Genomic DNA, 19,477 nt, shown 5'->3' with positions numbered 1-19,477 from the left:
AGGTCTATAGTCGTAAAAATGTAATAGGCCCGTTTTGACATTTGTCATCGCGACGTAACTAGTTATGGAACCATAAGACTCTGTACTCGATACTCACGATAAATCAATTCAAGTTTGTATCAGTACTTGATTGATATTATTATGTATTGTAAAGTGTTCGTTCGTTCAAAGTATTCCTTTAACTTCACAACCAATACGCGTGACTGGCTGTTGATTATACGTCCACTTTTCAACATGTTGAAACAGAGTTAGTACTATATAACAACAAACACAAAAATCGAGTCAAATCACTATGTTTAATTTAATGTCCAAAATAGAAGAGCCAAAGTTAACGTAATAGTAAACAATTTATATCAAACTTAAACGAGCGCACAGTCAACTTTACAAGATGAGGAACGAAAAACTGCGCAGTGCGCGCGGGGACGCTTAAGTCATGTGCCGCTTGGTCAGATACATCATCTCAGACTCATTATTTAGAACCCATTTTGAGAACCAAGCTTATTCTTTGCAGTAAAGATAACTACACAATATTTAATTTCGATATTCAGTAAAAAAATGGTTACAGCTCTAGTATAAAAAAAAAAAAGACTGAGAACGTAACTGTTTTCGGAACGTTTCGCAACAATTATAAATTGCATGCTACTATGAAGTAAGCGCAAAAAGAATACTCGCGATATATTCTTTCATATTATTTAACGTCCCAAAAAAATTTACGTATTTTTTAAAACACTGTATGTAATTGATTTTTATTTTTTTGTTTCTTTCAGTTTCGTTCCAAGTTACATTCTATGGTCTTGCACAAATGTCAAAACGGGCCTATTACATTTTTCCGACTATAGTTTCAACTGTCAACTGCGAATTGTGTATAGTAAACAGTGTGTAGGTACCTATTTTTGTTATCACTGGGTTCAATTGATAAAAATCATGTATTTAGATATTTATATTACTAAAACATTACTGTGCCTATTATATGCGTTTGCAGTAGTTCAAACTGATGAAAGAGATTCAATATGCACAAGTTCTAATGGGGGCTTGTGTACAGAAAATCATAATAAATACAGCAAAGGTATGCAGTCGGTAAAGCAAATTTTCTATACAATTTTTGTAAATGAATTGACTGATATGAAAAATTTATATGAATTTTAGAAGTTAATGAATGGCATTCAAGAATAAATACTCTTATTAACACTGCGTTAGATGAGTATAAACCTTGTGTGGCTAAGAACTGTAGTTGTCACAAGGATGTTTTGAACAATGACTTGCTTCCATTTAAAAGTGGAATTACGAAAGAAATGGTTACACAGGCTCTATCTAAAGGCACAAAGTACCAGGTAATGTGCATATATAATTTGAAATAATTCTAACCTTTAATTTGATTTTGTTTTATAGTAGGTACTTAGTCTTCAACTTAATTTAAAAAAAAAGGTCACGCCTTCCATTATTGGCTACCATTAGTGGCTGACATCCATGGCTTGAGGAACATGTGATTTTTTATACAACCTTTTTACTCTGTTAGGGGCAGTATTTGTAAAAGATTTTGGTTAATGTTTAACTCTAGTTTTACTATCTAAATGTTTATTTTTGCTGGGTCTGATGAATCAGTCACAACACATGTTTCATATATTCAAAAAAAAATACCTTTGATATTATGTAAACTATGTACAAAAAGAATTAAGAACATTGCTATTTTCTTTGTTATACATAGATTTATCAAAAAACGCTGGCATTTTAAAATACATGGAGCTAAAAGTTTTAATTCACTACCAGTGAATACATAACACACAGCAAAACTCATTGGCATAAAATTTTAGAATATATAAATATCCCTTTGGCTTAAGCACCCACAATGTGTATAATATTATAAATGAAATAACATGAAAGAAAGATTATTTAGTTTCTATTTGCAGATTCTTCTTTATTTTAGGATTTTTTTAAACTTGTTGCACATTCTATAAAGTTCACATTATTTGCAGATAATTGATGGTAAATTATACCGTCAGAAAGATTGCCACTTCCCTGCAAGGTGTGCTGGTATTGAACATTACTTAAAATCCTTGTCGCCCAAACTACCTAACATGGAACTAGCAATTAATACAAGAGACTGGCCACAAGTTAACAGAGAATGGGGCCATAAGGCAGCACCTGTATTCTCATTCAGTAAGGTTAACAATTTATATTTCAGTAAATAAAAACATTGCATAAAGGTATATAAAACACAACATTTCCATTTTGCCTGCCTAGTTACTAAACATAAAATTGACATATATAATAAGTCATTGTAATGAAATGATAGCTTAAAACCAGTGGCGTGCCTTGGGTTCCTTACCAGGGTATGCATACTGCAGGAAAATTGAATATTACGGCTAAAATTCTCCTCCTATACGGGTTATCTATCAATTTTAGTGTATGCAGTGCTTTTGTGCATGTATGAAGTGCACGCCACTGCTTAAAACACTGCTCAGCTCTCACCTCCCCCGCAAGATAAAAAAGATTATAAATATTGATGTTGGAAAAGAGCAACTGCTGAATTACTTGCTGACTTCTTCTTGGTAGAATCTGCTTTCCGAACTGGTGGTAAAGTCACTACAAAGATACATTCATTATGTTTCAAAAGTGTTTATAAAGCAGGCATATCTGAAAAACATAAATTTTGTATTTTATATTAAAAAATGTATCTCATTTTAGACCAAGGAATATTATGACATCATGTATCCTACATGGAGCTTCTGGGAAGGAGGTCCAGCAATAGCGCTCTACCCTACAGGCATTGGTAGATGGGATCAACACAGATTATCAATTTCAAAAGCTGCTGACAAGTAAGATAATACAAAATATTCATTTGGTATTTTACCACAACAAGAAAAACAGATATTAATCTTTTTTTTTTTGGAATACCTGAATTGATGTCATTCTTTAGGTGGCCCTGGAACAAAAAAGAAGAAAAAGGATTTTTCAGAGGATCAAGGACTAGTGAAGAGAGGGATGCTTTGATTTTATTGTCAAGATCAAATCCGGAAATTGTGGATGCTCAATATACAAAGAATCAAGCTTGGAAGTCTGATTCAGTGAGTACAAGTTGTAATTGAATTATCACTAGCTAGAGTTACCACCCTAAGCTAAGCAGTATATTACGACGGTTCATATTCGTTCGATAGTTTACAATCTCGAAAGGTGTTATGCACGTCACACCTTCGATCCATTAGGTATATATTATTATATTATTGTATAGTATATATTATTGTATGTGTGTATTAAAGTTTTTTTTTTACTTGTAAACTAACTAAACTAGGATCTACATAAATCTAGTTTATTTTTATTGATTGAATAATTAAACACATTTAAAATAATGTGTTTATTTTGACATTGTCACAACTTTGTTCTTTGTTTTAGGATACGCTTTATGCCAATCCAGCAAAAGAAGTAACATTTGAAGATCATTGTAAATATAAATACTTATTTAACTATAGAGGAGTGGCAGCAAGTTTTCGGTTAAAACATTTATTTTTATGTAAGTCATTAGTTTTTCATGTTGGTGAAGACTGGTTAGAATTCTTTTACCCATCTTTAAAACCATGGGTGCATTATGTTCCCCTAAGTCCAAAGGCAAGTCAACAAGAAATAATGAAGTACATAAACTATTTTAAGGAACATGATTCGTTAGCTAAAGAAATAGCTGATAGAGGTTTTCAGCACATTTGGGATCATCTTACAGATAAGGATGTTGAATGTTATTGGAGAAAATTGCTGAAAAAATATGCTAAACTTTTAAAGTATGATGTTGTTAGAGATATTGAGGCTAAGAAAATATAACTGGATCTGGTTTGAAGAAATAAAAGTTCATTTCCCTATAAACTAATAATTTTACTTAGCACATAAAAAGAAATAAAATATGATTATTAATTACAACTGGTTGGTCATACATAGATTACATAGTTGCAAACATTAAAGCTTTAGGTTTAATTCGGTTAGGTCACGCATCAAAAAGCTGGCAATTTATTGAAGCACTATATTGTTTGGAAATGTGAAGAAAATTGAAATTCAGAAAATTTACTACAAACAATTGTCAAGAACATTTGGCAGAGAGAAATCTTTTGCTAGTAAGCTACTATCGACAGTAATAAATATATATGTCCAGACACTACTGTTTCTTCGCTACGCAAAATTAAGTAGCCATTTAATTTAAATTCACGAAATATGATGAAAGAAAGTGCCTATTACAAGTACAAGTGCCAGATTCTACAACGTGACTTACAATTTGATTTCTACTGATAAGAAGATAATTAAAAAATCAAACAACATTGCACATAGACATTATAGCTAAAGGATACAAATTTGACACGAGATTATTTATTATTATAATTTATTAAGTAAAATGCAACTTTAAGATTGTTAGATAAGAGATCCATTAACACGATTATAACAGAAACTACGTAGACTACAGTGTGAATCTCAAGTTTTGAAGAACTTAATATTGTTGATCTTAACTGAAGTCCCGATCAGGCAAGACTGCGGGCGCGATCAGGGTCCATACGTAGAGGCCCACGCAGAGCCACGACGATGTGATCTTGATCCACATGGACGCCGCATTCTCCTTTGAGAGCTGGGAACTCGGGCTGTTCAAGAGAAGTGTGATATCATTTTTTAATACATTTTATAAACATTTCGGCGTTTTTCTCTTACTGATTTACTTTATAGTAGGTTATATCAATAGCCTATAAAAGTCCACAGCTGGATTAAAGCCCTCTCCTAACTTCAAGCTTTTCCCTACCAGGCTTGCAGACGTCTTAGTGTTTGCAGAAGATGCGACTGGTAGCACAGAGGACGTTGCCCTTTCTCCGTCATATTCCCTTAGTAGCTTCGTACAACACCGAAGATGAGGAGTGGCTACAACGTTATTTTAATCGATGTAAAGGCTTGTAGATGATGTTAGAGATTGCGGAACCAACGTGGCGCATAAACAGCATAGGAGAGGACAGTGTGTTATTCTCTGGGGCAGGCCTAAGTTGCAGGACTAGCTGATGCAAAATGAGAATAAAGGCTATATTGTGTTACCTAGCTGTTGCCCTCATTTATGAAGTTTTTTTTAAATACCCTGGGAATTGTTTAAGTAGGTAATTAGTAGCACATTTCCTCTCTGTTCTTTCAACTAAGTTGTTGGTTACTTAGTTAGAGGAAAAACAATCAAACAAACATTCGCATTTATAGTATTAAATAAGGATTATTGATTCGGTAAAAAAAAAAGTGCTGTAGTACATCACCGACAATGTGTACTTATGACGACATAAACAACAATGTGTCGTTTCATGTCACTGCTGTATGTGTTTCTTAGTGTAGAAAGAAAGTTTACTGTACTTTCTTCTTTTACTTACCGTAAATGAGATTTCAAATTTGCCATAACCATAAGTCATTATGTTGTTAGATATCGTATAAATTGTTCAAGTGCGGAAGTATACTTACTTGTACCAATTGGTGAGTGTCATCATGATATACAGAGTGGCGAGCGCAAATACGACATGGAAGAAGGTCCAGGAGTAAGCGACGTCATCACCCTCGTTATCGAACACCTTCGTCTCGTCACGGCCTGCCTCACCCCCATCGCCTTCTATGGAATCATAACCTGCGCTCAGTGAGCGGTACCGACATCCAATTGTTACTTTCCACGAAAAGCTGCCTGTTAAAACGACTATGACCGTAATTACTAAACCTAAGTTTAAATCGGATGCGTAATGAATTGGGTGGTGCGTGGAGAAAAATAAACGATTCACATCTGATGATGGCTAACGTGGTTAGGCGCTATTTAAAGTTACGACACCTATTCGGCGGTGCGTAATGGATAGGGAACTCGTAAACTGACAATTGACAGAAAAAATAAAAATATAAACACAGTTTTTTAATAACCTTAAATCCACGTAAAAAATTAAAATTATGATAATACAAACACAAAATATCAACCCTTGTTGCAAAAGTCATAGACAAGTTAGTAGTGTTAGTAGTAGGCTATATGAGTAATGAGTTGCCCAGTGAAATACCTAGGAATCTTCTTCGTCAAGGCGTTCCTTACTAAGACATTGCCTTGTTTGTCGTTAGTGAAAACGGGCATAAATACGCATGAGTTTCATTAACACGTTGGCTGCTGAAACGCAACGTTTGTGTTTTAAAACTACGTAACGCGTGTGCGGCTCAAACACGCTAGGCGTGTTAAAATAAATGTACCTACAAGGATGCGGCCGAACACGCTGGGCGTGTTTTTCCGGCGTTCTGCGAGTGCGGCAAACACAAACGCTGTGTTGTTTTAATATACTGTTAGAGCGGCCTTTACGCAACAAGTGTGTTATACGTTACCGCAAGTACGTTTTATTAAATATTACGTTTTATTATATAGACAGTATACCTACTTAAAATTCGTTGTTTTGTGAGTTATCTAATCATTATACATGAGTGTTTTTCTTAATAATTCCCATGCCATCGAGAGAATCGACCATCACACGTATAACTAACAAGTTCATATAAAAAACATGTTTTCGACCAAATATTTGCAACAATAGAATAATACCATCGATCACTAAATAATACCCACCTAGATAATTGCATTGTTTTAAAATATTTTATAGGGACGCGAAATAGATATTGATATCGATATAGGATCGTCGTCCTATGTTTTAGCATACTCTACAATGTTTTTCTGCAATAAAGGTATCCGCAACATAAGTTTGACGTCTATTTGTATATTTTTTAATATTTGTACGCCTGAGTTCGCCTGCACTATTTTCATTGGTATCGGTATCGTCAATAATTTATTTTATAAATATCGGTTTGCATTCCTTTATACCGACAGAATTACAAAACGATGCATCCGCATCCTTATTTTTTCTTATCGTCTTAAATAAACGTTATCGGTGCGGCCAGGTGTACCAATAAACTACTCAGGAATGAGTTACTATTGTTTCGAATTTAAAAGTAAATTTAACAATGGTTCTGTATATTTACTGGAAGGATTATTATATTTAAAATGCATATTATTTTAAAATTTGCTTCTTTGTCGGCAATCCGCATTCGTATGTAAGTAGGTATTTAATACTGTTTTTTTACTTATTTATTTATCATGATTCGTAAATGACATTCACAAGTTACACACAGGTTGACGTTGCCGCGATTTTGAATATAGTAAAATAGTGTACCTACCAGATGTAAAGCCACTATATTTAAAGCTCTTTAGAAAATGATTATTTTTGAAAAAAAGAAAATCTGTGTTGACTACATTAAAGTTTTATTCTATTTTATCCAACAAAAAAATACAAATTGCTATTCAAATGCGACAAGTGTTGGGTTTTCATGTTGTTCAATAAATAAATGAGAAAATACGAGTGATGTAATAACACACCTGTTGCGTAAAGGCCGCATAGCTGTCGCGATAAGTTTAAACACGCCAGGCGTGTGGGGCCGCATGCTCGTAACGCCTGTTTCGAATACGCTTCACCAGTGCTGAAAACACGCCTAGCGTGTAATCCTGCCGCACTCGTGTACCGTATTTGTTAATGTTAGGCAGCAGTCAACGTGTTAAAAATCTAAATACAACGTATTAATGTAAAACAGAAAGTTCGACTAGATTCCCTTATAAGCTTTTTTTTTGCGCTTGTTTAGACACAAGTGTTAGGTACATTTGCAAAAGTGAAGGCACACAAAATATCAATTCTGCGTTTATAGTTAAGTCTGTTTCGAAGCATAATGCGTCACTCTCTTAATGTTCCAGCAATCGTTCATGGCACCTTTTTAGTCACTAAGTTAAATTATAAGTTTATAAACACTCCGCTAACCGAAAAGCAAATTTTTATATTCACGTAAAATTCCACACACGGTGAAAACGACAAGGGTCTGCATGATATATAATGTAGAATAATGTATCTACTACTACACTTTAATGTAAACTATATCGCTTAGTTGGCAACATTATTATACTTTATTATTGCAGTATAATCATAATATGACATATAAAAAAAACTTTAACGATGGTCAAAATTCTAGCTTGTCGCAGCTAAGCAAAGTTAGTATCTGTCGCAGCCAGATTCTTGATACCAGAATATAATATTAACGGCTAGCCGCTATAAAAAAAAACAGCGCTGATTTCTAATATGGCTAATAGAAATTTATCTTTAAACACTGTTGACGCTAGACGATAAATAATATGCCGAATATTTATCACACAAGTTTCACATGTAAGTATATAGGGTTGGAGGTATTTAACAAATAACTATATAACCTAGTATGTCAATAAATTAACGCAGACAAAAGTTAGCTATGTAAGATAAATATTTACAGACGTTATTACAAAATGAGGTTAATCTATATTATATTCGAAAATACAACATTGATCACAAACAACTTTATGATAAATGATAAAGAATCAAACGAAACTGATAACTACTGTGACTATTGGTTTTGAATTGAAACATACGCATATTTATCAATCCCTGCGAAAAACCCACCGAGCTACTTACTGATGGTTGCACTAGCTAATGACGCCCACAACACTTATTCCTCAGCTACAAGAGTGATCGCTAACATGAGGCGTAGGCTACATACCCTGAGCAATCAATGGTGCAAACCAAGCAACCCTTAATGTTGATGTGCGGAATATCGGCGGTTATATCATCTTCAATCAATAATAATACATAATATTACATAGATTTCTAAGTTCATTTACGAAGATTACACAGTTGCGTAAAGTAAATCAATAAATACGTGCGTCAAGTGTAAGTGCATTTTTTACATTGGTATGGGAATTTGAGGAACAAAACACCAATTTAAGACTAAACTTAAACATCTTTTCAAAATAAATTTGAAGCCGTTTAGCGAAAATCTGAAGACCAATGCTTATAATAAGCTTTTTCATTCAATGCGAACGCACACAATCGAATATCGAATAGGTAATACTAACCAAGTACCATTAGATTCTCGATTTTGTGCGCTGACTTCTAACTGGCACATCTCAACCAACTTTAAATGGAGATTTATATGCCGATACTTATTTTAAAAATAACTTTTAATTTGGTTAGAAAACCAATAATAAAAACCTAAGCTTAACAAACTATACTCTGTGTTAGTCGATAATATATAAGAATATTCACCTTAATTTGTAGCGATAACCAAACAAATCTGCACCATGCAACTAGGGAATTTTTCATGCAACGTAAATAACCTAAATTACTACTATACACAATTACTGTGAATAGCTGTTACTTTGCAGTTGAGATTTGCGTAAACAAGTAAGAAACATATCTTGATGCTATGATATCGAAGCAAAACGTGAGTAGATAGCGTATTTTGGTATTAGTTACTACAAAGTTAAGTGTACTTGACTTTCTAATGCGAGCGATATTAAGACTCCTCTCTCCGATGACGACAGGTCTTAAATAGAAATATTTATGTATGTATTAATGTATTAAAGGTTCTTGATCCTTCATATAGTATGTATTATTATTAATCGAAGAATATGTTGTAAAGCGACATGCTAATAGTTGACGCGCGATTTCAGCCAATTTGCATGCAGCCTAAACGAAAGGGAAAATATATTAAATATGAAAATACGCCTCCATTGTCCCACAACCGCATGTACCCATGTATGTTTGCATGTTCTAATGAAGGGTTCGTGATTACATTACCTTCGTTAGCAATAAGCCCTCCTTCACCTGCGCCGCGTCGCACCGCACGTTTTGTTACCGGAGAGTTTATTATGAGTTAGTATTACAAATAGATTTCGCATTCATTAAACAAATATATGGGACAACTTTATAATAATCATACAAAACGGTAGTTACATTCTTCGAGTAGGTAGGTACACCTACGTTTTTTAAGATATAAAATGCAAATTATAGGTATTGTTGCACAAAAAAAATATTGCATCTATATTATTTTAGCCTAAGATATACATAAAATATACCTAAGTTACGACTTAAACCACTTAAACGACGTTTTATTAAAATCAAGAACCATAAAATTTTATATATGATGTAATTAATAGAATTAGCTAATAGAAAATCTTCAAACATCTCGTAAAATCTGAAGTACTTAAGGCACTTTGCCTCTCATGATAGTCCATATATTTCTTTCAGTCAAGATATAGGTATACTTATGTTCTATAAAATAGTGAGGTATAATATGGATGGATATTTACCTCCGCTTCCTTCCTTAGCAAGAATATGTTCGGACATCGTAATTTTCGAACAAGAGGATGCCGTGCGAATGCTAGAGTATATAACGCTGAACACCCATATTACAAGCCCGATGCTGGATTGCTTGTCGAATGATGACTGTGGAAAAACATGAAAATGGGAAATTACTCAAAACCGTATTAAAAAAAATATTTAAAAAAGATAAAAATAAAGAGAGGAGCGTCAAGCAAAACACATATAAATGGAAAAATAATGGGGGCTGTTATTTTATAACAGGGGTTGGCTTTTATAAACACAAAATGACTAAATAATTACGACTATAAAGGAATCGGAAAAGGTAGAGTATATTTACCTGAACTTCGAAGATACAGATAGCTACAGAGTAATTCGGTTGTGGTGGAGTGGACTCTTTTTCTGTTTTAATATATTAAATCGATATCTTAGTTATATTCTCAAGAGATGTGCCGAAAAAAATGTAGTAGGAAGGAGGACTTAACTATTGTTTGTTTCGTTTGGATAAATATATTCTACATAAATAAGATTTTCGACGATAATCAAATTTTTTTAAAAACTTTTCAATGGGTACATACCACTGACTGGTTCTGAGAGTCATAACCAATCCATGCAACTGGGTCGAAATATCGATAAATCCCATAATATTATTGCTGTATGTACCCGTTGAACTCTATTTAAGAAATATTCTACATAATCACGGATAACATAACATGTAATAAATTAATAGCCCCGCATAGATTAAAAGACAACAGTGTAGGAATAAAGTACCTATATATATATATATATATATATATGTAAACATACACAATACACATGAAAATAATTTAAAATACAATAACAAGTTGATGAGTTCAAAAACCATACAATTTTAATGCAAACAATTTAAAATATGACTATTTATATTAAAACGTATATTTAAAAAACGAACAAAAACTGAATTACTTTACATGCCAGGTTATGTTTTATTAACATACAAACCTTTAAAAAAAGGATGTAATTTATGATAATTTAATGCAGTTCTCTGCTTGTGATAAAGAATTGAAGTGATTATAAAAAAATAAGAGTGTGATGGATTATGTTGCAGGACAATAGGATCAATCGAGTCTTTGCTTATACCCCACAACGTTTGCAAAGGACCGGTTAATTGGAAACTAAGTAAGATATTTACACTTACTTATGAACGGTCATAAGTTTTTTTACCAAAATCTAAATTTATGATAGGCTAGAACAAATATATAGTGGCAGGTCAGGTAACCTCTACATATGCCAGAGGGCTGTCTTTCTTTTTTAGTCCAAGGGGAACAGCAGAATTTGACCTTGACCTGACGAGATGGGGATTTCCGCGCGTACGTGGACACTGTGGAAGTTTTAGTCTGTAAGAGTCTGACATGACCTCCTTCCCTCGGAAAAGAAAGATAGTAACAACAAATATTCTGGTGCACTTTCTTGGGTAAATTAATACCTATACCCAGATCGAATGGCAAAAACTTAATTATGCCCGTTTTCACTAAACCTAAGCAACGCCTAAATCGAATGCCGAATGATTTAGGCGATGTCTATAGAAAAAAACGTTTCACCAACTCTTATGTGATAACTATTGAACGCAATCGTTTACCATGTATGCCTAGGAATCTCCTAAAATAAGCCGTTACTTATTTAGGTATTGCCTTGTTCGTTGTTGGTGAAAACGGACAATAGTCGTTCTTTTGCAAACGTTTTGGGTTTTCGAAGTTTTCCTATTATACTGCAACATATATGAAATTGTATTAGACACATGACGTTCTGTAACCTGTAACTGCATTCTACATCCAAATCTAAAAGGAATATTTTATTGATGACTCATTTCTATTAGGTCTATACAAAATTCTCAACTAAATTCACTTGGCTACAGACTACCCAAAACAAACCCTAAAATGAAATGGATGGAAATGTTAAATTCACTATACGATATACATAGTACATACCCAATATATATCTTCTATAGTTTCCTGGCATTGCAATGTTAAATATAATAGACATTCCAGTTATAACATTAATGATAAATAAGTATTTAAAGAAAGAAAAAGCACATTTTTACTTAATTGCCTTTGGGATATGAGAGATATGCCCGATGATGTTTAGATGAATTATAATATTTTAGTCATCCGTCTTAGATACTGATTTAAAAAAAAAACTCTCAATTCTAAGCAATTTTTAGAAATGTAACAACTGTAGCACTGAAAACATTTGGGTCAATATGGTACTATTTTTTTATTCGCGGCTTTTAGACTGTTTATTGCTCGCAGCGCTGGGTGTGGGAATATTAATAGGAATACTATTAATTGATAAAATGTGTAATCTTCTCTTTCGGGGGTACCGAATTCGATTCCCGGCAAGCTGCTAACTTGTCAATGTTATGTGCGTTTTAAATCGAATATACCTACTAATATAACATAACTATATATAGGATAACTTCCTTTAATGGTGATGGAAAGAAAGAAAGAAGAAGACGTCGTGAAGAAACCTGCATGCCTAGGAGTTTTCCATAATATTCTCAAAGGCCTGTGGAGGCTTACCAATCTGCACTTCGCCAGAATGGATGCCTAGCACAGAAACCCTTTTCATTCTTAAAGAAGACCAGTGCATTGTCAGTAATGCTTTGATATTTATGATAAGATGATATGGATAAGCATACCTGTTTGTCACCAGTAAAGCTGGCGTTACATTCACCAGCGGAGTTGGCGAGTGCGGACCAGGTGAGGTACATGACGTAGAGAGACACAACGGCAGACTGCAGGAGACCTGAGCGTGGCTGGTGTTCTTGCACCGAGGGTAGGATTGAGATAGCACTTGCGATCACCACTAGTATCAGGTTGAACGAGATGAAAAACTTTGACAAATCACATCCGTCCGGCTGAAAATAAAAGTTATGTGTAAAATAGTGATGTTATTGCACATTGTCTGAGAAGAGTACAGAAATCTTTCGTAAAGATGGGTATATGCTTTTATACCATTACTCTAAAGCTCATCTACCTTTACCAAAGTTAAACAATGTATTAATCCTCATTTAATAAACTGTCGACTGTATTGACGACTTACGATACACGATTGATGATTTTCTTAACGACAAGGTGGCATAAAAGTAGGCCGCTTCGCTCTCATTTCATACAAGATAGAAAAGTTCTAGTGTAAAATTATATGGAAAAAGAGTTTCTTGCCTGCTTTTTGATGAACCGGTGGTAGTCAGTACAAACAGCCCCACTTGACGTTTGAAAAGTCCTTATAAACTAAGCCTACTTTAAATAAATGAATTCTTAATACTGAAGTAACTAAATTATTGCATTATAAACAGCTGCTGTTTATAAATAAAACTAAAAGAAACGTGACGTTACGATTGACGCCATAACAGCCCGCAAGCGTCTTCGCGGATTATATAAAAATTTAACACGCAAATTGTAATCAGCCGAACCTTTATTTTCTGCAGAAAAAGGATATTTTATGGAAATGGATTTCGAAAGTCATGGAGCAGTTTTCACCATACCTATTACTGATAATTTTTAAAAAAACAATGACTTTTCCTTTTTAATAAATCTTTGGTTGCTAACAAAACTCGTTAAGTTTTAAACTGTAAAAAGTCGGGCAGGAGAGGCAATCCCTTTAAGTAATAAAACACTATCGTACTTTTCTACGCTTTTTTATGTAATTTAATTAATGGATCTTTATTGTCTAATAAATAAATAACAAAAAAAAAGTTTTTAAATATAATAAGAAAATTAAGCTTACCTTGGTATAAAAGATGTAGAGTAGAACAATACCAGTAAGTGTCAGCGCATAGCAAGATAACATAGCCAACAACAGCGCCGAGTACCAGCCTTTTGATTGAGTTTCTTCATAGTTTGCTGTGAATACAAAAGCCCTATGAAATTTTATGCATTCTATGTTCTAATCCTTATTCATAGTTTGCTGGCATTATTGCACAGATTGGTTAAATTTATAGATTACCCTCAAGTAAAAATATATATTATGATGCTAATGAATATGAGCTATAAGCGCAAAATTAAAAAACTGTTTGTTACGTAATCCTCTTTTATTTTTGTTTTATTTTAGTTTGTAGTATCTTTTATATATTTTTTTTTAAATTTATCTCTTTAGTTTTAGGTTCTGTATATTGAAGAACGTCTATATTTCATGATGCATGCAGAGTTAGCCTGTAAGTGGTGTATACAATGTAAAATTCAGAATATTACTGTTATGTTTATAATAATTTTAAAACATTGTATATAACGTTGGCTTCCTAAATAAATAAATAAATAAAAATATCTATCAGATACCTTACATTAAACCACTCTTTTGCTACAGGTACTGCGCTTTTCAAAGGTTTTTGATTTTCCGCAGGTTTTTAAAATACTTTTATGTGATCTTTTTTCCTTTTATGGTTTCCTCTTGTTCACTTAATATTGTATTACATAAAGTAAAAGCATTTTTTTATGCAGACCAATAACACAATTCTAAATAGTTTTCAGACAATATTTTAGAAATTTGAAACTTGGTTTGAAACTAATATACAAAAGAGTTAAAGGATAATTATAGTTACTTACAGACCCATCTTTCTGCCCATGAATGAGCAAAATCAATGATCAATATTAGTTGTATGACAATAAAACAGAAGCCACCAATCATGCCAAACACCATCCATGTAGCAGCAAATGATCCCTCTGGTATAAAGAAAGCGCCAATGATACCACCAATCACAACTAGGTACTTGATCCCCCAGAACCTGAAAATAAAGTCACCATTCTTTACCATTTTCATAAGTATAATTTACTTCATATTAAGCAATTTGGTTTTACACTGAGTCGCTTAACCATCGACGCAGGTGTTGAGCTAATACAAAACATATTTGAAGCCTGGGAGGAGTCACGTGATGCACTTGGTGTGTTATGTGACTTATCTAAGGCGTTTGATTGTGTTCAACACGAAACGTTAGTTAGGAAACTACACCACTATGGAATTCAGGGTGTAGCTCTAGACTTAATGAGTTACTATCTACGCGATAGAATTCAGAAAGTCGACGTGAATGGAAAACGGTCTAATGGATCAGTTGTGAAAATAGGTGTCCCACAGGGGTCTATATTAGGACCATTTCTGTTCTTTATTTACATTAATGACCTTCCTTACCTTGCCAAGGACAAACACGGGATAGTTCTGTTTGCCGATGATAATCACTGACTTTTAAAATAAATCGACGCGAATTAGCGTTTGACGACGTAAACAACTCTCTCGCTAAAGTGGTACAGTGGTTTGAAGCTAATAATTTGGTTCTTAACGGAAAAAAAACCAAGTGTTTAAAATTCACTTTACCTAATGTTAACACGCGAAAACCACTGTACTACTTAAATAATGAGGCACTGAAACTGGAGGATACGACAGTTTTTCTAGGAATAACATTAGATTCTAAACTTCAATGGGGCCATCATGAAAATAATTTATCGAACAGGCTTAGTTCTGCTGCCTATGCGGTGAAGAAGATACGCCATATGACCGACGTAGAAACTGCTAGACTGGTATATTTTAGTTACTTTCACAGCATTATGTCAGATGGAATTTTACTTTGAGGTAATGCTGCTGATATTAGCACTATTTTCGTGCTGCAGAAGAGGGCTGTTCGTTCTATCTACAAAATAGGTCCGAGAGAGTCATTGAGAGATAAATTTAAAGATTTTAAAATAATGACTGTGTATAGTCAGTACATATTTGAAAATTTAATGTACGTTCATAAAAACATTTCTTAATTTAAGAAAAAAATGTGACTGCAATAATTTAAACATTAGAGGTAAGAATAAACTTACAGTGCAATTAAAGGAAATTGCATACAATTCTACAATAAACTACCAATTGACATCTTGGAGATGTCTCTTAAAAAGTTCAAAGTTTGTATTAAACGTAAGCTTATAGAAAAGTCCTACTATAGTATAAAGGACTACGTAATCGATAAAAAAGCTTGGGTGTGAATTATTGCTCTAACCAGGTTGCTCTTCTAATAATTTTAAATGACATTGTGAGATGGTGACAACAACAAAAAACACCCGGCTAAGTTTGTTGTAGGCTTCTTCTTAGACCAGGACGCGTTTGGAACCCTCGTAGCTTTAGTTTTAAGTTTACGATGTGGTTATCGCCATCTCATCTCACTACCGTGTAATTATTATGTACCCATCAAAAGTGCCACCTTTGGGCCTACTTGAATAAAGTTATTTTTGACTTTGACTTTGATTCATAAGGAACTTTAACACTCATGTATTTTATTTCCATACATCCATACATCCTACTCTAAATGGAAAAGTGTCTGTTTGTTTCTTAGTTACCCTTGTTCGTTTTAACCTCTACAGATTCATGTCAGCCCTAACCAAACTTATTTTATTGGTATTGTCGCCATGAAACAAAAGCTAACAGTTATTCAAAAGTGTCTTTTTGGTACCAATAAAGTCCAACAGATCGATGGTCAATTTTAGCGCAATTTTGTTGTTCCCAAGATGATTTTAAAAAGGGCTGAATTTGTATGTGTAATAAACACAGGATACTATTTAACACCAAATAAATTTAAATATAATTGCGAGTTTATTAAATAAGCAATGTCAACAGCAAAATATATTACCCATTTTGAATACCAGCTCTGGGGTCCTTAGAAGATCTCACACCAATCATAATCAATGCCATTAGACAGAAGAAGAGACATGTTGCAAAACAAATTCTGAAATGAAAAGTTTTATATTAATAAGAGCAATATTTGAGACAACTCTTTTTATATACATAGATATAATGCAGAAGTCTTACCGATATACTGCTAAATAGCCCACAGCTTGATCACAATCAACTTTGAAATTGCTTGGCACTAATGCTGTTGAATTAGCACAAAATGGTACCTAGAAGTAACATTTAACAATTATAACGTAGTTTTGTGAGAACTCAGTGCAAATTTGGATCAAACAATTTATTATTTAATTTTTATATTAATTCTTACAGTTTGTGTTATATGTGGTCATAATATTTTTTTCCTCAGCTTTTCAAGGACCAAGTAGCATCGCCCGCCCTGAGTTCACTTAAGAGTTATTTATGACTTTCTCCTAAGAGTTGTGTTCCTAAATAGCCTCAACAACTGAGCTATCTAACTGATAGTTTGCAATATTTACGCTATTTTATATGACAAATATAATCATCCTAAAATTCAGATGTAGACCCATAAGTAGATGTACTTTGAATCTTCAGGATCTCTTGTAGTTGCAAAATACTTTGCATATACCTTTTAATTTATACTAGATACTAAACACTCTAGGAGCTTGGTATAATCAAACTAAGCATTTAGGTTGTAGGTACAATAACTTATATAGGTATAACTTAAAGGTTGGCTTATGGAAACAGGTAAAACTGCAAGTGTAATAATATATAACAAACAATGCTTGGATATCATTAAAATTTAAACGTGTTTCATGTTTTGATTCTGGTTCATAACTGGTTTGGGTTATTAAACACAATGTTCCATTTTATTTCCCTACCATTTGTTTGACAAATAAGCGACTAGCGGTACGACAAAGAACATTATTTTAAATAGTTGTAAATCAAATTTTCTGGTAAATTAAACTGGTGCTAAACCCTTATATCCCATTGCTGGTCACATCCTTCTCTCTCATAGGAATCAAAGATATAGGCTATGGATTCAACATAACTTTTAATAAATAAAAAAATATAATTAAAAATAAAATCATTTTATTTCAGGTCGGGGACCCATATCAAACAAAAGATTAATCCAATCTTTATTGAACTAGTTAGCAAAGTTGCGAACTACATGAACAAGGTAGTAAATAGTACAACTAATAAGACTAAGAGAGGCAAAGAACTCTGGATTGCAATTGTTGGACAGTCTTTGGTCTTTATCCAGCTAGTTCGAAACTTATTATTCAGATTTTAAATATATAAATTTGACATTTCCACCAAGTGTAGAACACTTTACTAAAATTATGAAACCTTAAAATGAAGGTGCTCTAAAACTGTCCGTTATGAGAGGTCCACCAAGTAAATAGCAAGATGATTATAATGGAAATAAAGGACTGACATACCTTTTTCATTTGGTCATGTAATCCTGGCGCAAGAGTGACACAGGCCACCACCATGGTCAGGAGCAGCATGAGGGTGTACATAAGGCGAGTGGAGGTGGAGTTGGCGCACGAGGGACAAGCCGAGCAGCACAAAGAGCAGGCAGCACTGCCGCAACAGCATGCCAGCTAATACATATTATGAAAGGTAGAAAAATAATTATGACACACTGGATATGCTACTATAGGGATTATGGCTTTTATGTTTTATTGAATTAAAAAACAAATAGACATTTCTAGGACAGCACATTGCATCCTAGAACTCATCACTGATTTCCATCAGGCATGTTTACTTATGTTACCCATAAGTAAATTGAACATGAATAATATTTATAAGTTTTTCGTAGGTAGTAGATTTGAGGTCATGTGCGATCTGATCTTTCTGGATATGCACACACAACGTAACTAAGATTGTTATATTTATATTAAGATATATTATGAATTCAAGAGACAATGAAACATGTTTGGTTTTATAAAAACAGATAAGCTTTAAATCATCGTTATAATATTTAATGTGAAGACAAAGGTTTATTGATTTGTTTTACCTGCGCTGCGGAACATAGTCCCAGTACGGCACCCATAACAATAAACTTAATAAACAACTAAATTGCGATGAAAATGATGTCTTTTTTAGAATTATTAAAGAAAAACAGTAATTAAATTAACAAGATGACTAATTTATCGACCAAGAAATACAGTGATGGTAAACGACGTATTTATAATGTCAATTTCAAATAATGTCCACAGACGAGTAAATAAATAAATGTCAACGGTGTCAGTTGACAGCACTGGTTCCAAGAAAATAAATTGAAATTGTCAGTAGTGCCAAATGCCAATATTGAAATCTTAAGAATCCAGATCACCAGAACTGTGAACACATCAATGAAATTCGTTGTTCAGAAGAGTTCGGTTGTAAATATTTTACCTTTCTTTTACTGTTTTGTAAATATGTAAGGTTACTTGAATTTTCGTCACAGATAAATGCCATTCTAAGCTAGATTATCAATACGAGATGATATGCAAATTAATAAAATGAATCCTTTTGATAAAAACAGTAATGGATTTGGAGTATTTATATTTGATAAGAAGGTGCTGGCACGTTGGAAAGTTGGAAGGACTGGCGACTAAAGCGACGCGGGGAAAAAAGAAGGAAGGATAGCGTGAAAG

At 33.4% G+C, this 19,477-nt stretch overlaps 2 protein-coding genes across 6 annotated transcripts; one reads left to right on the top strand and one right to left on the bottom strand.

Moving 5' to 3' along the window:
* Window positions 1-899: 899 nt before the first annotated feature.
* On the top strand, window positions 900-3,833 carry LOC120637651 (O-glucosyltransferase rumi homolog). Its single transcript, XM_039909573.1, has 6 exons — window positions 900-1,066; window positions 1,147-1,331; window positions 1,974-2,162; window positions 2,686-2,816; window positions 2,918-3,065; window positions 3,391-3,833. Exons 1-6 carry the CDS (start codon window positions 925-927, stop codon window positions 3,808-3,810), a joined length of 1,215 nt encoding a protein of 404 aa, XP_039765507.1. The 5' UTR covers window positions 900-924; the 3' UTR covers window positions 3,811-3,833.
* A 7-nt stretch (window positions 3,834-3,840) lies between these two features.
* LOC120637650 (probable serine incorporator) lies at window positions 3,841-19,041 on the bottom strand. 5 transcript variants are annotated; one of them, XM_039909568.1, is made up of 12 exons: window positions 18,856-19,041; window positions 18,275-18,439; window positions 16,995-17,083; window positions 16,816-16,911; window positions 14,762-14,940; window positions 13,947-14,062; window positions 12,859-13,077; window positions 12,149-12,172; window positions 10,172-10,307; window positions 9,660-9,686; window positions 5,458-5,602; window positions 3,841-4,613 (listed from the first exon to the last, which is right to left on the bottom strand). In XM_039909568.1, exons 1-12 carry the CDS (start codon window positions 18,889-18,891, stop codon window positions 4,481-4,483), a joined length of 1,365 nt encoding a protein of 454 aa, XP_039765502.1. In that variant the 5' UTR covers window positions 18,892-19,041; the 3' UTR covers window positions 3,841-4,480. The 5 variants fall into 5 exon arrangements, with proteins under 5 accessions (XP_039765502.1, XP_039765503.1, XP_039765505.1 ...); XM_039909569.1 differs by lacking the exon at window positions 9,660-9,686 and having other exon boundaries at window positions 5,458-5,617; XM_039909571.1 differs by lacking the exon at window positions 9,660-9,686.
* Between the last annotated feature and the right edge of the window lie 436 nt (window positions 19,042-19,477).

This window comes from Pararge aegeria, chromosome 4, assembly GCF_905163445.1.
Source record: "Pararge aegeria chromosome 4, ilParAegt1.1, whole genome shotgun sequence".
Classification (NCBI taxonomy): Eukaryota; Metazoa; Arthropoda; class Insecta; order Lepidoptera; family Nymphalidae; genus Pararge; species Pararge aegeria.
This window is presented reverse-complemented; position numbering and strand designations above follow the sequence as displayed.

Coding starts and splice junctions, on each gene's coding strand:
- LOC120637651 (XM_039909573.1), top strand. CDS start 925: ATGTATTTAGATATTTATATTACTAAAACATTACTGTGCCTATTATAT. Junction 1,332..1,973: donor CTAAAGGCACAAAGTACCAG/GTAATGTGCATA, acceptor CATTATTTGCAG/ATAATTGATGGTAAATTATA. Junction 2,817..2,917: donor ATTTCAAAAGCTGCTGACAA/GTAAGATAATAC, acceptor GTCATTCTTTAG/GTGGCCCTGGAACAAAAAAG.
- LOC120637650 (XM_039909568.1), bottom strand. CDS start 18,891: ATGGGTGCCGTACTGGGACTATGTTCCGCAGCGCAG. Junction 17,084..18,274: donor TACATGACCAAATGAAAAAG/GTATGTCAGTCC, acceptor TGTTACTTCTAG/GTACCATTTTGTGCTAATTC. Junction 13,078..13,946: donor TCTACATCTTTTATACCAAG/GTAAGCTTAATT, acceptor TTTTATTTTCAG/CCGGACGGATGTGATTTGTC.